The sequence below is a fragment of the Nannospalax galili genome, unplaced genomic scaffold, assembly GCF_000622305.1.
Source record: "Nannospalax galili isolate Female #2095 unplaced genomic scaffold, S.galili_v1.0 scaffold976, whole genome shotgun sequence".
Taxonomy (NCBI): domain Eukaryota; kingdom Metazoa; phylum Chordata; class Mammalia; order Rodentia; family Spalacidae; genus Nannospalax; species Nannospalax galili.
In genome coordinates, this window is record NW_008339381.1 from 455,435 (window position 1) to 470,628 (window position 15,194).

General features: G+C 39.4%; 1 protein-coding gene across 1 annotated transcript in view; it reads right to left on the reverse strand.

Moving 5' to 3' along the window:
- The window catches only part of Itga8 (integrin subunit alpha 8), a 215,974-nt gene that overhangs the window by 140,957 nt on the left and 59,823 nt on the right, over positions 1-15,194 (reverse strand). The window contains exons 10-11 of the mRNA XM_008833886.3: positions 13,910-13,966; positions 10,636-10,688 (exon numbers count right to left, since the gene is read on the reverse strand). Of these exons, the coding sequence (XP_008832108.1) occupies positions 10,636-10,688; positions 13,910-13,966 (110 nt within the window). The remainder of the gene's footprint in view (positions 1-10,635; positions 10,689-13,909; positions 13,967-15,194) is intronic.

A 15,194-nucleotide genomic window follows, 5' to 3' on the forward strand; every position in this document is an offset into this window, starting at 1 on the left:
GGGAAAATGAACAGCAGACCCCAATCTTATCTAAAGGAATATTGGCAACAGCTTGCTGCTAGATGAGAAAGAGCTGATCTTCCTAAAACCAGGAACTCTAGATAGGCTGACTAGACTCAGCAGATGGACTTGCACTAGGGAACGGCTGGGGGGATTGATAACACAGTGGGCAGTAACAGGGATGTCAGAGCATATGTGCTCCAGTGGTGGTGGGGCTATGGGAGGGTGCCATTTGGGATGTGGGTATATAGATGAATAGGATTGTTTGGGGTGTTCTGTATGAAATGCACACACACTCAAAAATCAGTAAATAAAAAATGAATTACATTTGAGGATGAAGCATAAAAATTTGCTTCATGTTAATTAGTAGAGGTGAAGAACATTACCATTGAAATGTACCTGATGACTTTATATCCATGCTCAGATGCCAAGGATCTCAAGTGTAATGACTGTGACTAGTAATAATCAGATATATAGAGATTAAAGACACATAATGCATGTGCAAACATCTTAATGTCAATTGCATTAAAAATGAGTTTTTCTGTATGAAACAGTATTTTTTAAAATGGAATGGAGATCTTTTTAAAGTTAAAACCTCATTCAATTTTATGTATTATAGGGTTTATACCGAGTACAATATTGTATAACTGTATTAATTCAACTGTAAACCTAAAACTTTACAGCCAATTTTGAAAGAGATGTATCTTTGCTTTGGAAATTCTTATTGAATATGTCAATGCTGTTGTAATGAATGTTCCTTCTCCTTCTAATCATGTGGTTATTAAGTAAATAATTTAAAAAAGAGAAAATATGTACCAACCAAAAGGTATAATTTGACCCCCATTAATGATCTCCGCTCAAGTTTGTCTGAAGGTAAGCTTATCTTTGCAGATACAATGATATGAAAGGTCACTTGAGCTAAAATACAAATTCACTTTTGACTCTTATATCTATAAATATTGATGCTGAACTTTGCCAAGTTACCTAATTACCAAAATATTTTCATTCACATGATTTAGTTACATATCATTATTTTATTACTAGTCACAGTAAAATACAAATACAGCAAGTATATTAATGCTATATAGTATGCAATAACACCAAATCATATTGATCTATTATTAGTAATATGTAATTAATATATGATGTATCTCTAATATCATTGGTATAAAAAAAGTAAGAGTGAGGTCGGAATAGTTATGGAGAGCCAGATACTGTCTTCCTTCCTTCCCCTCCTCTCCCCTTCCCTCCTCCTCTTCCTTTCTTCTCCTCTCTGCCTGTTCCATTCCTTTTTTCTCCTTTCCCTTCCCCTCCCCTCTTTCTCTCCCTCCCTTCTTTCATCCTGCCTTTTACGCTCCCTCCTTCCATCCCTCCCTCCCTCCCTATGTATCTCCATCCCTCCCTTTTTCCCTCTCTTTCTTTCTTTTCTGACTGAATCTCTTAGGTAGCTCAGGTTGGCCTTGAACTCATGATTCTCTAATCACAGCCTCCCAAATTCCACCATGTCCAGCTTTAGAGCCAAAAGTTTTCCTAAGATTTGATTGGTATAAAAGATACTCGACTGACTTTGCTGTCCCATCCCATTCTCTCCCTGATTCTGACCTTGCCTCTGGTGGTGGTCTACTTTCTGTTTCTTATCTGAGTTAAAATAAATCTTGTGTACCTACTAGGTTTAAGACTGTGATCAATGACTTGAAGAATACAGTGATGACTATCAGATCAACTCAAAATTCAGAACTTACAAGTGAGGTAAACTTATTACGCATTAATTACAAACAAGGCAGGCTGATAAAAATTAAACAACCCAAATTAATGCTGCGATCACAAACAGAGGAGAGGCTGGGAGTTTGGAGAGAATTAAGGGAGGCTCCTAGGGGAGATGACACTGAATCTGGGTGGGACTTTATGGGCAAATCTAGAGGTGAGCTTTCCAGATTGCTATGTTGTGAGCCAAAGCCAGTGCTCCTGAGTAGCATCAGGGAACATCAAGTGTTCCAAGAGCGATCCATGCTAGAAGCATTCCAGCATGTTTAATTAGAAAACACAAGCAATTCTTAGGACCCAGTAATTGAAATAATAATAATAATAATAATAATAAATAATATAGAGTCATATGCAGTATTATATAATATTATATATTGTGTTGTAACTATATTTATGTAATAAGAATGACAGCAAAAACAATTAAAATTGGGCAAAAGCTCTCAATAGACACCTCATCAAAGAAAGATACACATGTGAACAAGCACATGGCAAGACAATATCATGTCATTAGGAACTGAAAATTCAAATAATAATGCCATGCTGCTGCAAATCTCACGGACTGGCTAAAATCCAAAATGCTGCTAGCACTAAAAGTTAGCAAGGACGCAGAACAACAAGGGTACTCATTTAGTGCTGGTGATGGGAATGCAAATTGCAGCTACTTTGGAAGTGGTCCAGCAGTTCCTAGAGAGCTAAGCACAGGTTTTCCATATGATCTCGTGTGTGCTCCTTTGTAGTTGCCCAAATGAGTTTAAAACTTACACCCACACAAAACCCTGCAGCATAACTGCTAAAGCTTAGAAGCAAGCAAGATGCCCTCTACTATGGCCAGATGTCCACTAGCATGGACAAACAGACTCTGTTACATCATACAAGGGAGTACTATTTAACAGTGAAAAGGAACAGGCTATCAAGCTATGTGAAGATATGGAAAAAATATTGCTGAATGGAAGAAGCCAATCTGAAAAGGCCAATACCGCATGGTTCCAACTAGGTGATAGGAAAAGGAGAACTAGAGAAACCAGGAAAAACATGGGCTGCTGGGCTGGAGAGGGAAAGGGGTGACGAGGAGATGCTGGGGACACTGTGACGTAGTGCAGCTGACACTGTAATGATGGATACGTGTGACACACTCTTGTCAAGAACCACAGAATCATAACATAAACTGTGCTTCCTCAATGTGCTTCTTCCGTTGTAAAAACTGCACTACACTGATGCAAGAAACAGGACGACGCCATGCTTCCTGCTCAATTCTGCAAATTAAATAAAATTATGAACAAGAGTGAAAATAAAGGTAATTGGAGAAATAAACTGAGTCCAGATGAAATGAGAAAAATATAAATTTGGTATCATATTGATATAGCTGTAAACCTAGCACTTCAGTAAGTAGCTGTTTCACAGTGAAGAGTGTATGGATATACCATTGACAATCTCTCTCTCTCTCTCTCTCTCTCTCTCTCTCTCTCTCTCTCTGTTGCACACAGACACACACACACCACTACACAGTGGCATTTAGTATTACGGAGGGTCTGGACTGGGTGGTGGAGAGAATACGCAATATTTCACATTATTTCCAATGCAAAGAGAATTCATGTTAAAAAAACGAAATTCATTTGTCCTTGTTTCTCACTTTACAGGAGCCCGAAACAAGTAGAAAGAAACTCTCTAGTAGTCTGGAGCCTTGCGCTCCTCTGAGAGCAGGCGCTCCCTTGTCTGTCCACAGGAGGAGACACGACATACGGAACCACACTGTGAGCTGCTTCCAGTGACCAACCAAACTGTAAGAAGGAAGTGGGAGGCTGAGGCGCGGATCTCAGGAACGGCTGTTATTTCGGTTTTAGATTCCAAACATAACTTGGATTAGTAAACTTAGGTTAAAATCTCTCTCTCTCTCTCACTGCCTCCTTCCATCCCTCTGTTTCTCCATTTATCACTTTCGTTCTTTCTTTTTTGTAGGCAGTCTCACTTTGTAGCTCAAGTTGGCCTCAAATTCGTGATTCTGCCTTAGACTCCCAAGTACCAGGATTACAAGCTCACATGCAAATTTAAGAATTTTTTTTTTAAGTCCTAAATACATTTATAGAAAATCAAAATTAAAAAAATCGTATTTTCTGTCTTGCTGTGCCCTGGATGAAGAGGAGAGCTGTGCTCCTCCAGGCCCTGGCCTTGTGCTGGTCGGCTCTCTTTCTGTCATCACCACTGTCAGTATGAAGTCACACTGTTAACCTCCTACTTGTGTGTGTGGCTGTCTTGCAGCCTTAAAATAAGACATCCAAAGTCACTAGTTCTCCATTGTAGAAACTGAACAGAGTCAATTTCCCATTTTACAGAGATAGAACGAAGACACTGGTCCCTGTGGATGTGACTATAATCAGGGTGGACACGATTGGCTCAGTTCTTTCTCCTTGCAAACACTGGGTTTCTAGAAGTGGGAAATATTAGCTTTGTGAAAAATGAGCACATCCATAGAATTCTTGAATTCCAAAGAAATGTGACAATGTCGATTTGTCTTCCTAGAAATGTTTCCCTAGATGCTTAAGTATGTCTCTAAAATTCTCTAAATGCCCCAAAGAGAAAGAAGCATTTGTTCTTAATTTATATTATGCCCTCGTAGAGTTAAGAGATAGTAACTGTCTCAGATTCAGTTGGTACAATGTGCTTCATAGAATATTTGGCAGCTAATATAAATATTAGTAGTACCATTTGATCACTATTTAGAAGATTGTTTAGGCTGGTGTTTAAAAATCTTGATTTGCAACCCAGTAGAGGATTATGAAATCAACGTAGTGGGTCTCCACCAATAGTTTTGAATAAAATAGAGCACAATATAGAAATCAGAGCAAATATATTATACAGAGTGAGTAGAAGATATTATTTTATAATATCTTTATTTTCCAATTGCGTGAATGTGTAGTGGGGTGTGACACCTTTCCTTCTTTCTTTCTTTTTAAGACAGGATCTCATGTAGCCCAGACTGGTCTTGAACTTGCCACACTGCCAAGGATGACCTTGAATTTCTGATCTTCCTGCTGCAGCCTCCCAAGGGCTGGGATTACAGGTGTGTGCTACCATTCCTGGTTTTATGTGATGCTGTGGTTTCAACCAGGACTTTGTGCAAGCTAGGGCAGCACTCTACCAAATGAGCTACATGCCCATCTGGGAAATGTCTTTATTATATTGGACCATGGACACACATTGGTCAGTAAACCATTGCAACAGATGATATGTGTCTTGCTATGTAGAAAAATCTGACCTTGAACTCATGATCCTCCTGTCCTAGCCTCCCGAGTGTTGTAATTATGAGTGTGCCACCATGCCTGGCTAAATTCCCTTTGAGTATACTCAATTCAAGTTAAACAATTTTAAGTACTCATTAGTAAAGATGACTTTTTTTGGATTTTCTGATAAGTAGTGGTATATGACAGGCCTGGATATACTCTAAAAGAATATATGTTGAGGGGCTGGAGAGATGGCTCAGTGGTTAAGAGCACTGACTGCTCTTGCAGAGGACCTGGGTTTGATTCCCAGCACCCACATGGCAGCTAAGAACCATTCTTAACTCTAGTTCCAGGGGAATTCAAGGCCCTCTTCTGACCTCCACAGCATTGCATGACACGGGTGCACTCACATACATGCAGGCAATACACTCAAACACATAAAATAAAAAATAATAAATATTTTTTAAAAAAGAATATTTGTTGAAGAGGTTTTTTGATATGCTTAAATCTAAAGCTGAAAGCAATAACTGAGAAAGCAGATGATGGGATTTCACTAAAATCTATTTTCTATGCTTAGATTTTGTTGGTGGTGTGGACGAGATCTAGGTTATCATATAAAGGGAGTTCATGAAAATAGGATGCACACATCAGCTTCATCTGAAATGTCTTATGTTTTACTTTACTTGCACTCGCTGTGCAGCAAGTAGGTTTTATTGGTCTCTCCTTTGTGTCTAAATCCACTCTAATGACCTAATAATGATGCAAGGTTCATCATCTCACCCTTCACAGGACATTGGAGACAGAACATTACAAATAGTTACTATTTGTGGTAAAGTGTGAGAAAATCCATGAATGGAACATCAAATGTGAATAATCTGAATTCAATTCCTGCAGCCAAGTGGCATCATTAACAGGTTGATTTTATACATGAACTTTTTCCCAGAAGTCCATCTTGCGTGGTAATGTCCATTATTAATATTCAGAACATAGTTACTTCTTAGAAGAATCCAGAATAGTAGACTGCGGAGTTGATATCTAGTCAACTTAACTGGTTTGTGATTGGCAAGAACAAAAGTAATTTAACTAGTTGTGTTAAAGAAATGAATCTTATAGCACTTTCTTGTTTTAATTTTCTTGATTTCTACCTGAATTATGATTATCTGGTATGAATGAAAAAACTTGGACTAAATCTAGCTTAAAATCACAGTCACTCAAAGGTGTTCCCTTACAGAAAGTTTTTCTCCAAAATGTTCTCAATTTAACCAACTGCAGAGTCTGTTTAAAATTATTTCCTTTTGCCCCAGAGAAGTTAGAAACAATGGTGTGGAAATGTCCAGTGTGTTCAGTTGAAATTCTATGAGTTTCTAAAACAGTATGAACACTATACTACACAGTTCAAAAATTAGAAGGAAAAAGTCAAACAGGTTTTCTTGCTTAGCCATATAATAATAATAAAAAAATACTACCTCCATTTGTTGTTAACAAGTTTGTCCAGAAAGTTTACATTCACAGAGTTTGTAGCACTGGCTGCCTCCAGATACCTAAACTGTAGTTAATTTTGCCAGTCTATTTACACCATCGTTTCAAAACCATTACAGATCTGACAATATCCTCCACTAAACAGCATGTGCTTAATTGTACGGTCAAAATGTTTTGAGGCTATTCATAATACTGGGAGATTTTATCTTAATAAAATTATTAGAGCGTGGTCGTTTACTCTGGTAAGTTCAGCACTAGGAAAGATGGGACAGAGGATTCTTAATTCAAGGCAAGCTTGGGTTACATAGCAAAAAAACTACTTCAAAAATAAATAAATAGGGGCTGGAGAGACGGCCCAGCAATTAAGAGCACCGGCTGCTCTTTCAGAGGACCTGGGTTCAATTCCCACATTGTAGCTAAAACCTGTCTCCAGTTCCAGGGGATCTGACACCCTCTTCTGACCTCAGCGTGCACTGCTTGAATGTGGCGCATTTACATACATGTGGTACACTTACATACATGCAAGCAAAACACTCATATACATAAAATAATTTTGTTTAAATTTTCAATTCTTTTTAATTTAAAAAAAATATTTATTTATTATTTTTATTTTACATGCATGAGTGTGTTGCCTGAATGTATGTGAGTTTACGAGGGTCGTGCAATGCCACGGAGGTCAGAAGAGGGCTTCAGATTCCCCTGGAACTAGAGTTAAGGACGGTTTGTAGCTGTCATGCAGGTGCTGGGAACAGAACCTGGGTCCTCTGCAAGAGCAGTTAATGCTCTTAACTGCTGAGCCATCTCTCCAGCACCAATTTTTAAAACTATGAAATAAATACGTAAATACTTATGGGAAAATTAATACCAATTGTTTTCTTATTTGTTAACGTTACTTAATGATACTTGCTTTTCTTTCCTGATGTTTAGATTTTTGAGTATTGGTAAAGACTTTGATTTTGTTTTGTGGCAGATGAATATACATGTTGTCAAAGAGTCTTTGTTAGCTAGCCTCACAGTGCAGTAGTGCTTGAAAATCTTTTGGTTCAGAAAGTCTGGTTCAGTCACAAAAGAGTGTGTGTGTGTGCGTGTGTGTGTCTGTGTGTCTGTGTGTATGTGAAAGACAAGCATGGCCCTGTTTCTGGAACATGAGCGATCAGGTAGCCAAGTGATTTTCTTAGCTCTGTAGATGAACTATCTACACTACTGTTACTGTATAGGTTGAGTTGTATAGATTATTATGGGATCTGTCTTTGATCAATATCATTTGCCTTTAGAGTATATTCATTCATTATAGGACCTTGGATTTCATAGTATCTAATTTAAAGCAGCAGATTATCACCACACTGACAATCTACACACCCTTTATCTGTAAGAAGGTACTAAGTTCATGAACCTATTCCTTAGTGATTTCATCAAGTCAAACCATACTATTTAATTAAAAAAAGAAATAGTGCACACAGCAGTTTTAAGACTCAATAAAGGCTTGGTTCAATTACTTGAAAATTCCTGCATTTGTTATTTGTTATTTTGTTGTTTTGACCAACAAGAAACCAGTGAGTCCTTTCCTCACAGGAGTTTTTTCTTTCTATGGCAAAAACGTGTACTATAAAATACCGTTACAAAATTTTGTTATGGTCTAAACTGAGGATGATTCCTGAGAGGAGAGTGTGGCCTCCAGAAAGATACATGAAGTTCATGGGAAAAGTTACAGAATTATTCATGGGTGTGGCCGGAGGGAAGGCCCATGGAGAGAAGACAGCCGTTCCACTCAGGTGACTCAAAGAGAGAAATGTGGCCCTGCACGTCGAGGTGCCCATGGAATTGCTGTCACTACAGAATGGGTTCACTAGAGCTTGAAGCCATGCCATGTTTTAGCTTTAAGTTCTTTTTTAGCTATCTTTTTTCTGCATTTCATCATGATTACAGTCCATCATGTTCATCATGTTGGGAATCCTGACTGATGGTCTCTTTATGTTCACAACTCAGCCAGCTGAATGAAGGCAATTTCATTTTAACTGCTTCCAGGATAAGACTGGTACTCAACCAGACCTTCAAATATATAGCATGCCTACTTGCTTTGGAAGCCTCCACCCTGCCTTATGGAGCACGTGCAGAGCACATGCACCTCTGGGAGTGCCCCCCGATGCCTCTCTTGGACTTTACCTCTTTGTGACTCTGCTGATCCTACCTCTGGGAATTTGCTCTTTTGAGTTTGGTAGAGGAAGACAGTTGTCTTCCCCTATCACAGCTTCTTTATTCACCCGCTAAGGCCCTATCCTTCCTGTTATCACAGAGGCCTTTCCCACGCACACAGTTTAAAACTGCATCCCTTCCAATAACCCTTCTCCTCACTTCTGTTTGCCTCTAAAATCTATAATCGGCAGAATTCACTTCATAGATCAGTTTCAGATTCAAAGTAAATTTGTGCAGAAAGGGCCAAAATCTTTTATTACCCCCTGGCAGATAGCCACCTCCCTCATGTCTCCTTATAATAGAAGAATGTTTACCTCACTCGGTTAACCATCGTTCAGAAATCATTATCAAGGTACACGGTTTACAGGGAACTCACTCCTGTTGCTACATATTCTGTGGGATTTCCCAAACTAGTAACAATGGGCTCCTCAGCCTAGAGTCCCCCTGAGCTCCACCCAGTCATCCCTTCTTCTCTCTCCTAGGACCCCAGGCTGGCACAGATCTTTTTACGGTTTGCATGGCTTTGCCACTCTTGGAATGTCACAGAATCGGAACCATAGGACACAGCCTTCCAGACTGGCTTCTTTCACTTAGTTATGTGTGTTCAGGATTCTCATATTTCTTTTTCTGACTTGACAGCTCACTTTAAAAAATAATAAAAGTTCATTTTCTGGATGTGACACCATTTATTTATTCACCTACCTACTAAGGAAATCCAATTTACTTTCAGTTCTTTTGTTCTCGTCTGCATAAAACTTACCTCCGAGCATGCTGCCTTTCTGCTTGACCTATTAATTTTTGGCTGTAACTCCCACCTCCCCAGGTCCAATATAACTTCTGCAGTTAGGGATTTCTCTGCTGCAGCACAGCACCCACAACCAATGCACAACGCATAGCAGACACTCAAGGAACATGTTGAATGAAAGGATAATAGTGAAAATGTCCTCCATAAGTGACAGAAGCTATTCAGTGATCTCCATTCATGTGTCTACCATAATGTGTAAATGTTTTCAAATGTAAGAGAAAATAGCTATCAAAGACATATAAAGTGATTGGTCCTAATCCTGAAATATGGCAAGGATCCTTTAGATACTTGCTTTGTGCAAAAAAAATTAAGCTCTGTCAGAGCAGAGATCTATCTGTTTTATGTACCTTTGTGCAGTGCTCTAGGTTCCAAGAAAGATGCCCTATACAGTAGATGCTCTGATGTACATCTCAAATTAAAGATTTTCTTCCTCTCTCCTTCCTTCTCTCTCTCCCGCCTCTTCCATGTTTCATTTTGTTGTATACCCCAGTCTAGCTTTGAACACACGATTCAGCTTCAGTCTCAGAAGTGCTATTATAGACCTGCACTCACCACTATGCATGGCTAATCATTTTCTTAATGATTTTGTCAATTATGTCAAGTGTTTTGAGTGAAACAAAGGGGATGTGTAATAATCTAATTTTGAAATAGCAACTTAAACACACCCACCATTAAGTAGTAGTGTTTGGTTCAAGCTCAACTATAGTTTACTGCTATAATTTGAAAAATAAAATTATTTCTTAGTCTCCATGGATTTTACTGATATGTTGGCTAAGGCAATGTCAAGAAGAAAAAAATCCATTGATGTACAAAGTGCTTCATGACTGTAGCACATGGAGGGGAACCTCTAGGAACAAAAAGAGACTTTTGAGCAACTCCTCTCTGGCTAAAAATTTTGAATGGCCAATGACAATTTGCTAAATAATGTTAGAGTAAAATGAAATAAAATAGTCCTCTTTTAGAAGTGGCAGATGTGGAAAATCTCAGCAAAGACATAAAATAAGATGACAGAATTCTTTATTAGATGTACCCTCTTGTCATGAACCAAAAAGCTAAAACAAGAGGGCCTCTATCCTGTTCAGGAAGTATGGAAGGATGTATTTTCTGAAGGAAATATATAACGTCTTTGTGGATGAACAGAACATACAGTAAGGGAGGAAGTTCATGTACACTTACCCGTCATTGTTAACATCTGATACTACAACAGTATATCCGAAATAAGATGCCATCTGCAATACAATAACATATTCTGTGTTCAGAAAGCCTTTTTAAAATCAGTTCTTGATTATTCATGAATGATGAATCTCATTGTGGCACATTTTTGCACTGAAATCCATAGACTCGCTCCAATGTTCTAGTCATTTAGCCTAACTTCATGACCCAATGAATAATTTCCCCCATAATAACCCTGACATGTGCTTGTACATCCTCTGGATTTGTTTGACAATCACCCCATTCAATTTGTGGACACAACTATTAGAATGTTCTTTTCTACTGGTGGTTCTTCCATTACTGCTGGCACTTTGCGTACGTGGTTCTGCCATCTTGAATCCCACAGAATAAACCCCATTCCACCTCTCCCTGAAGTGTCCTCTGAGGGCATTTGCAGATGGTCCACCATCCAGCCCTGTCTTAGCCTTTCATTTCCAAATGGTGAAACAAAAGATGATACTCGTAAGTACAATGACAGAAGTGTTAAGGACACATTATAGTCTCTATTTATTAAAGCATAAAAGAAATTTAATTTTATGAAAATCCACAATTTAGTAATTTTTATTGAGCTCATATTCGGTGTCTCCTAAATCGTTTCCATGAGTGGAATTACTACAGCACTATCTTCCACATTTTTTCTCTCAATTGTTTTTTGGTTTTTAATGTGTGTTTTTTACAATTTATAATAATCTTTTCAGCACTGGTTCATTATTTCGGCTTGTCAATTTTGTTTCACTGTGTTATGTGTGTGTCTACGTGTTCTTGTGTGTGTGTGTGCAGGTGCATGTTTTTGAGACAATCTCTCACTGAACTGAGAGCTTGCCAATTCAGCCAGGCTGTCTGGTCTGCAAGCTCCATGGGTGCATTTGTCTCTGTAGCCCCAGATCTGGGATTACAGCCATGTACTACTGCACCTGGATTTTTACATAGCTGTTGGGGATTGGAACTATAGTGCTCATGCTTGTGTGACAAGCTGTATACTAACTGCCCCAGACCCTATTTTGTTTCTTTAGTCTTCAGTCTGCTGTTTTAGTTGACCTAATCTCCCATCATGTACTAATTCTATCGAAATACAATTGTCTAGAAAATCCATTCTATAGAAGGTAGATTTGGGGTTGTTTTGTGCTCTCTCCTCTCTGCAATGCCTGAGCCATGCGTGGACCAAAGTAAAAGCCATTACGATGACTTCAAATCCCTTAGAAAGAGCTGTTAAAAACTTACCAACCCATCTACCTTCCCAGTCGTGCCGGCCTCATTTCTACATACCTTCCACCAGCATGCCATGAGAGATAAGAAATTCCTCATTGAAAAGCTCACAGTAACAGTAGACTGGCACCTCAAACTTTGACAACAAGATATGAGAATCACTTTCTGTTTCTTTGAAAACCTCGCTTATAGATTTTCTTGACATGGCTCTCATCGACGGCAAGATTACCTTCGGCGCTTGAGGTGGTAAATTTCACCAGGTCACAACACCAGGAGAACACAAGCCTCAGACCACAGTTGGTCAGAAGGGGAATAGCATCCTATTTTCAGGCTGTTGACCCATTCTCAAGAGGGCCTCAGCTAAAAACAGAGGACAGGGAGCAATATCTACTTTCTATAAGGAAGGGACCAAAATCCAATAGTGTGTCAGGGCTCCATATAATGTTGGGCCCATGGGATGGCTTCAGTTATACTGAGGCAGAGAGGCTGCTCTGGCCAATAGGGTAGATCCTGAGAGCAGCCGGCCTCCTCTGAGAGGGAAGGAGGTTCTGGCCATTTGCCATTAAGCACAGTGAACAGCACATGCAGTAGAACAAGACTGTTCTGCTCAGCAGTCTTTGGGCATTATGGTCTGTTATCTGTGCAAACTCAGTGGCTATGAGAGTCCTACATACCAAGTATGTTCTGGGATTCTTCCTTTCTGGAAGGCCTGATGCCATAACATGAAAGGAACTGCAGCTTGAATTTCTTGATGTTTCGGTCACTGGCCAAGAATTTCTGGATGCTCAGAGATGTGTTTGATTTACTGTCCTCACTGTACACATACCCACATGTGCACACGTGCATACTTGAATATATAGTCAGCAGGGGAATCTGTTCTCCATGTTATTGCAGACCTCTAGGTAGTTGACCTCAAAGAAGTCATTCTCAGCAACTTCCCAGCATGCAATGCTGCTCTACCTGAGGCTGCCACTTATCACTAGCAATTATTAAGTCACTCCATTAAGACTCTGGGCCATTCCATCCATGACCTCAATTAGCTCTCAATTTTAAATGCATCATATAGGGGAAAAGGGCTTTTTCTGAGAACAGAATTCTCTCTCTGCCAGGAAGTTGTTCCCTAGAAGGCCCACCTTTTTATCTCCTTGACAGGCCAGAGCGCAAGTTGGGCCTGTGACACATGCCTATAATCCTAGCCTGTGGAAAGCAGAACCATGAGGATCGTGAGGTGGAGGCCAGTTTGAGCTACACTGTAAGATGCTATCTCAAAAAAACACAAGGGTTGGAGCATATAGGTCAGGGTATAGTGTGTGCCCAATGCATGCAATGGCTTGGGTTATGCCTAATACCACAAGTACAAAAATAAATAAAAGAAGCTTAATTAATTTTATATATGAATGTGGCATATCTAGGGAGTTATGGACTAGAGCTCTATCCTCAGCTCTGACCTAGTTTTGCTTGCCTATAGCCACTGTGGCCCTCAAAAGCCTCAGACATGCTCAGCTGATTCCTACATGAAAGCCTTTATATTCGTTGTCACTGGGCTTTTGTTGTAACCTTAGGGCTCCCAACTGTCTCACCCATCCCGCCAGCTCCCTCAACACCCTCACCCATTATATACTTCTGTTTTATTTTCTTTATCTTACTGAATATTATCTGAAGTTACCGTGTGAAGTTCTTTGTTTGTGAATCAACGACCCCACCTTGCTCCACCCACACAGCTGCTGGAGGGCTGCTGCTCATGTCCTGCACTGTTGTACCCAGTGTGTCTACAGTTCAGATGTGCTTATTTCCTGAATGGATACATGGTATTAACATGAGCTGTTTCATATTAAAATGCCTTTGCCTTCGGCTGGGTATAGTGGCACACATCTGTAATCCTAGTGCTGGGGAAAGCAAGGCAAGAGATTTCCATGAGTTCAAGAGCAGCTTGGGACATATAGTGAGTTCCAGGCTAGCTTGGGATACAGTGAAACCCTGTCTCGAGACAATAACAACAATAATTCAACAACAACAACCAAAAGGTGTTTACCTGCTCACCAGTGAAATTCTGAATGAAGGTCATGTCTGTGGAGTTAATGATGGAGACCTAAAATGGTAGAAATGAGACACATAATCATTCGACAGAGAATTGGAGAAGCTATTTTTATACAATTGCAACTTAAATCATTTTAAAGTTTTGTGAAATGTAATAGAGGTTAGCTATATATAAAACAAAAATATAAACCCCCAGGATGACCTTAGAAAGGGAAATTAAACTTTTTAAACAAAGTACATGCTTACTAAAGAGAGCAAATAATAACTGAACTCAAGAACATCGAGAATAATTAACTTGTTGGCCAGTTAATTTATTTAATCATAATTTTGTTGTAAACATATTTATGTCTGTTTTCTGTTATGAGGATTGATAATTATAGTTCTTTGAAATAATAAACTTTTAAGCAGCTATAATAGTGCTTTTAATTCTATTCAACCAAACCCATACATAGATCTATAAACATGTTTTCTAGATTTTTTTTTTTTTGAAGCATGGATTTTGCTATAGCCTAGGCTGGCCTGGGACTTACTATGTAGTCTAAGTTGGCATCAGACTCCAGATTCTCCTTCCACATCAGCCTCTTGAGTGCCACCATGTCCAGCTTAAAGCCTTGTGTGTGTGTATGTGTGTTCATGTGGGTGCATGTGCACGTACACGTGTGTGCATTTGCATGTGGAGACCAGAGGTCAACTTCAAGTTCATTCCTCACAATCGCTTTGAAACAGAATATTGCTAGCCCTCAGCTTGCCAGTTAGGGAACGTAGGCTGGACCGCAGGTCCTAAGAATCCACCTATCTCTGCCTCCCCAGCACTGGGATGACAGGCACTTACCATCATGTCTGACTTTTTTACATGAGTTTTGAAGATCAAACTTAGGTCCTCATGTTTGCACAGTGAACACTGTACCAACTGAGCAATCTCCTTATACTCTTCAGTAGTTAAATTTTGTTTTGATTGATTTATTTTTATTTCACATGCATGAGTATTTTGCCTACATATATGTAAGAACACTCATGTGTGCAATGCCCATGGAAGTCAGAATAGGACATTGAGTTATAGGCAGGGGACTTGAGTTATAGGCAGTTATTAGCCATCATGTGGGTGCTGGGAACCAAAGCCAGGTCTTCTGCAAGAGCAGAGTCTTAACTGCTGAGCCATCTTTACAACCCCTACTCTGAAGTGTTTTTTTTAAAAATGTTTTATTATTTTTATGTGTATGTGTGTATTGCCTGCATGTAGATAAGTGCACCCGTGTTGTGCAATGCCTGTGGAGGACAGA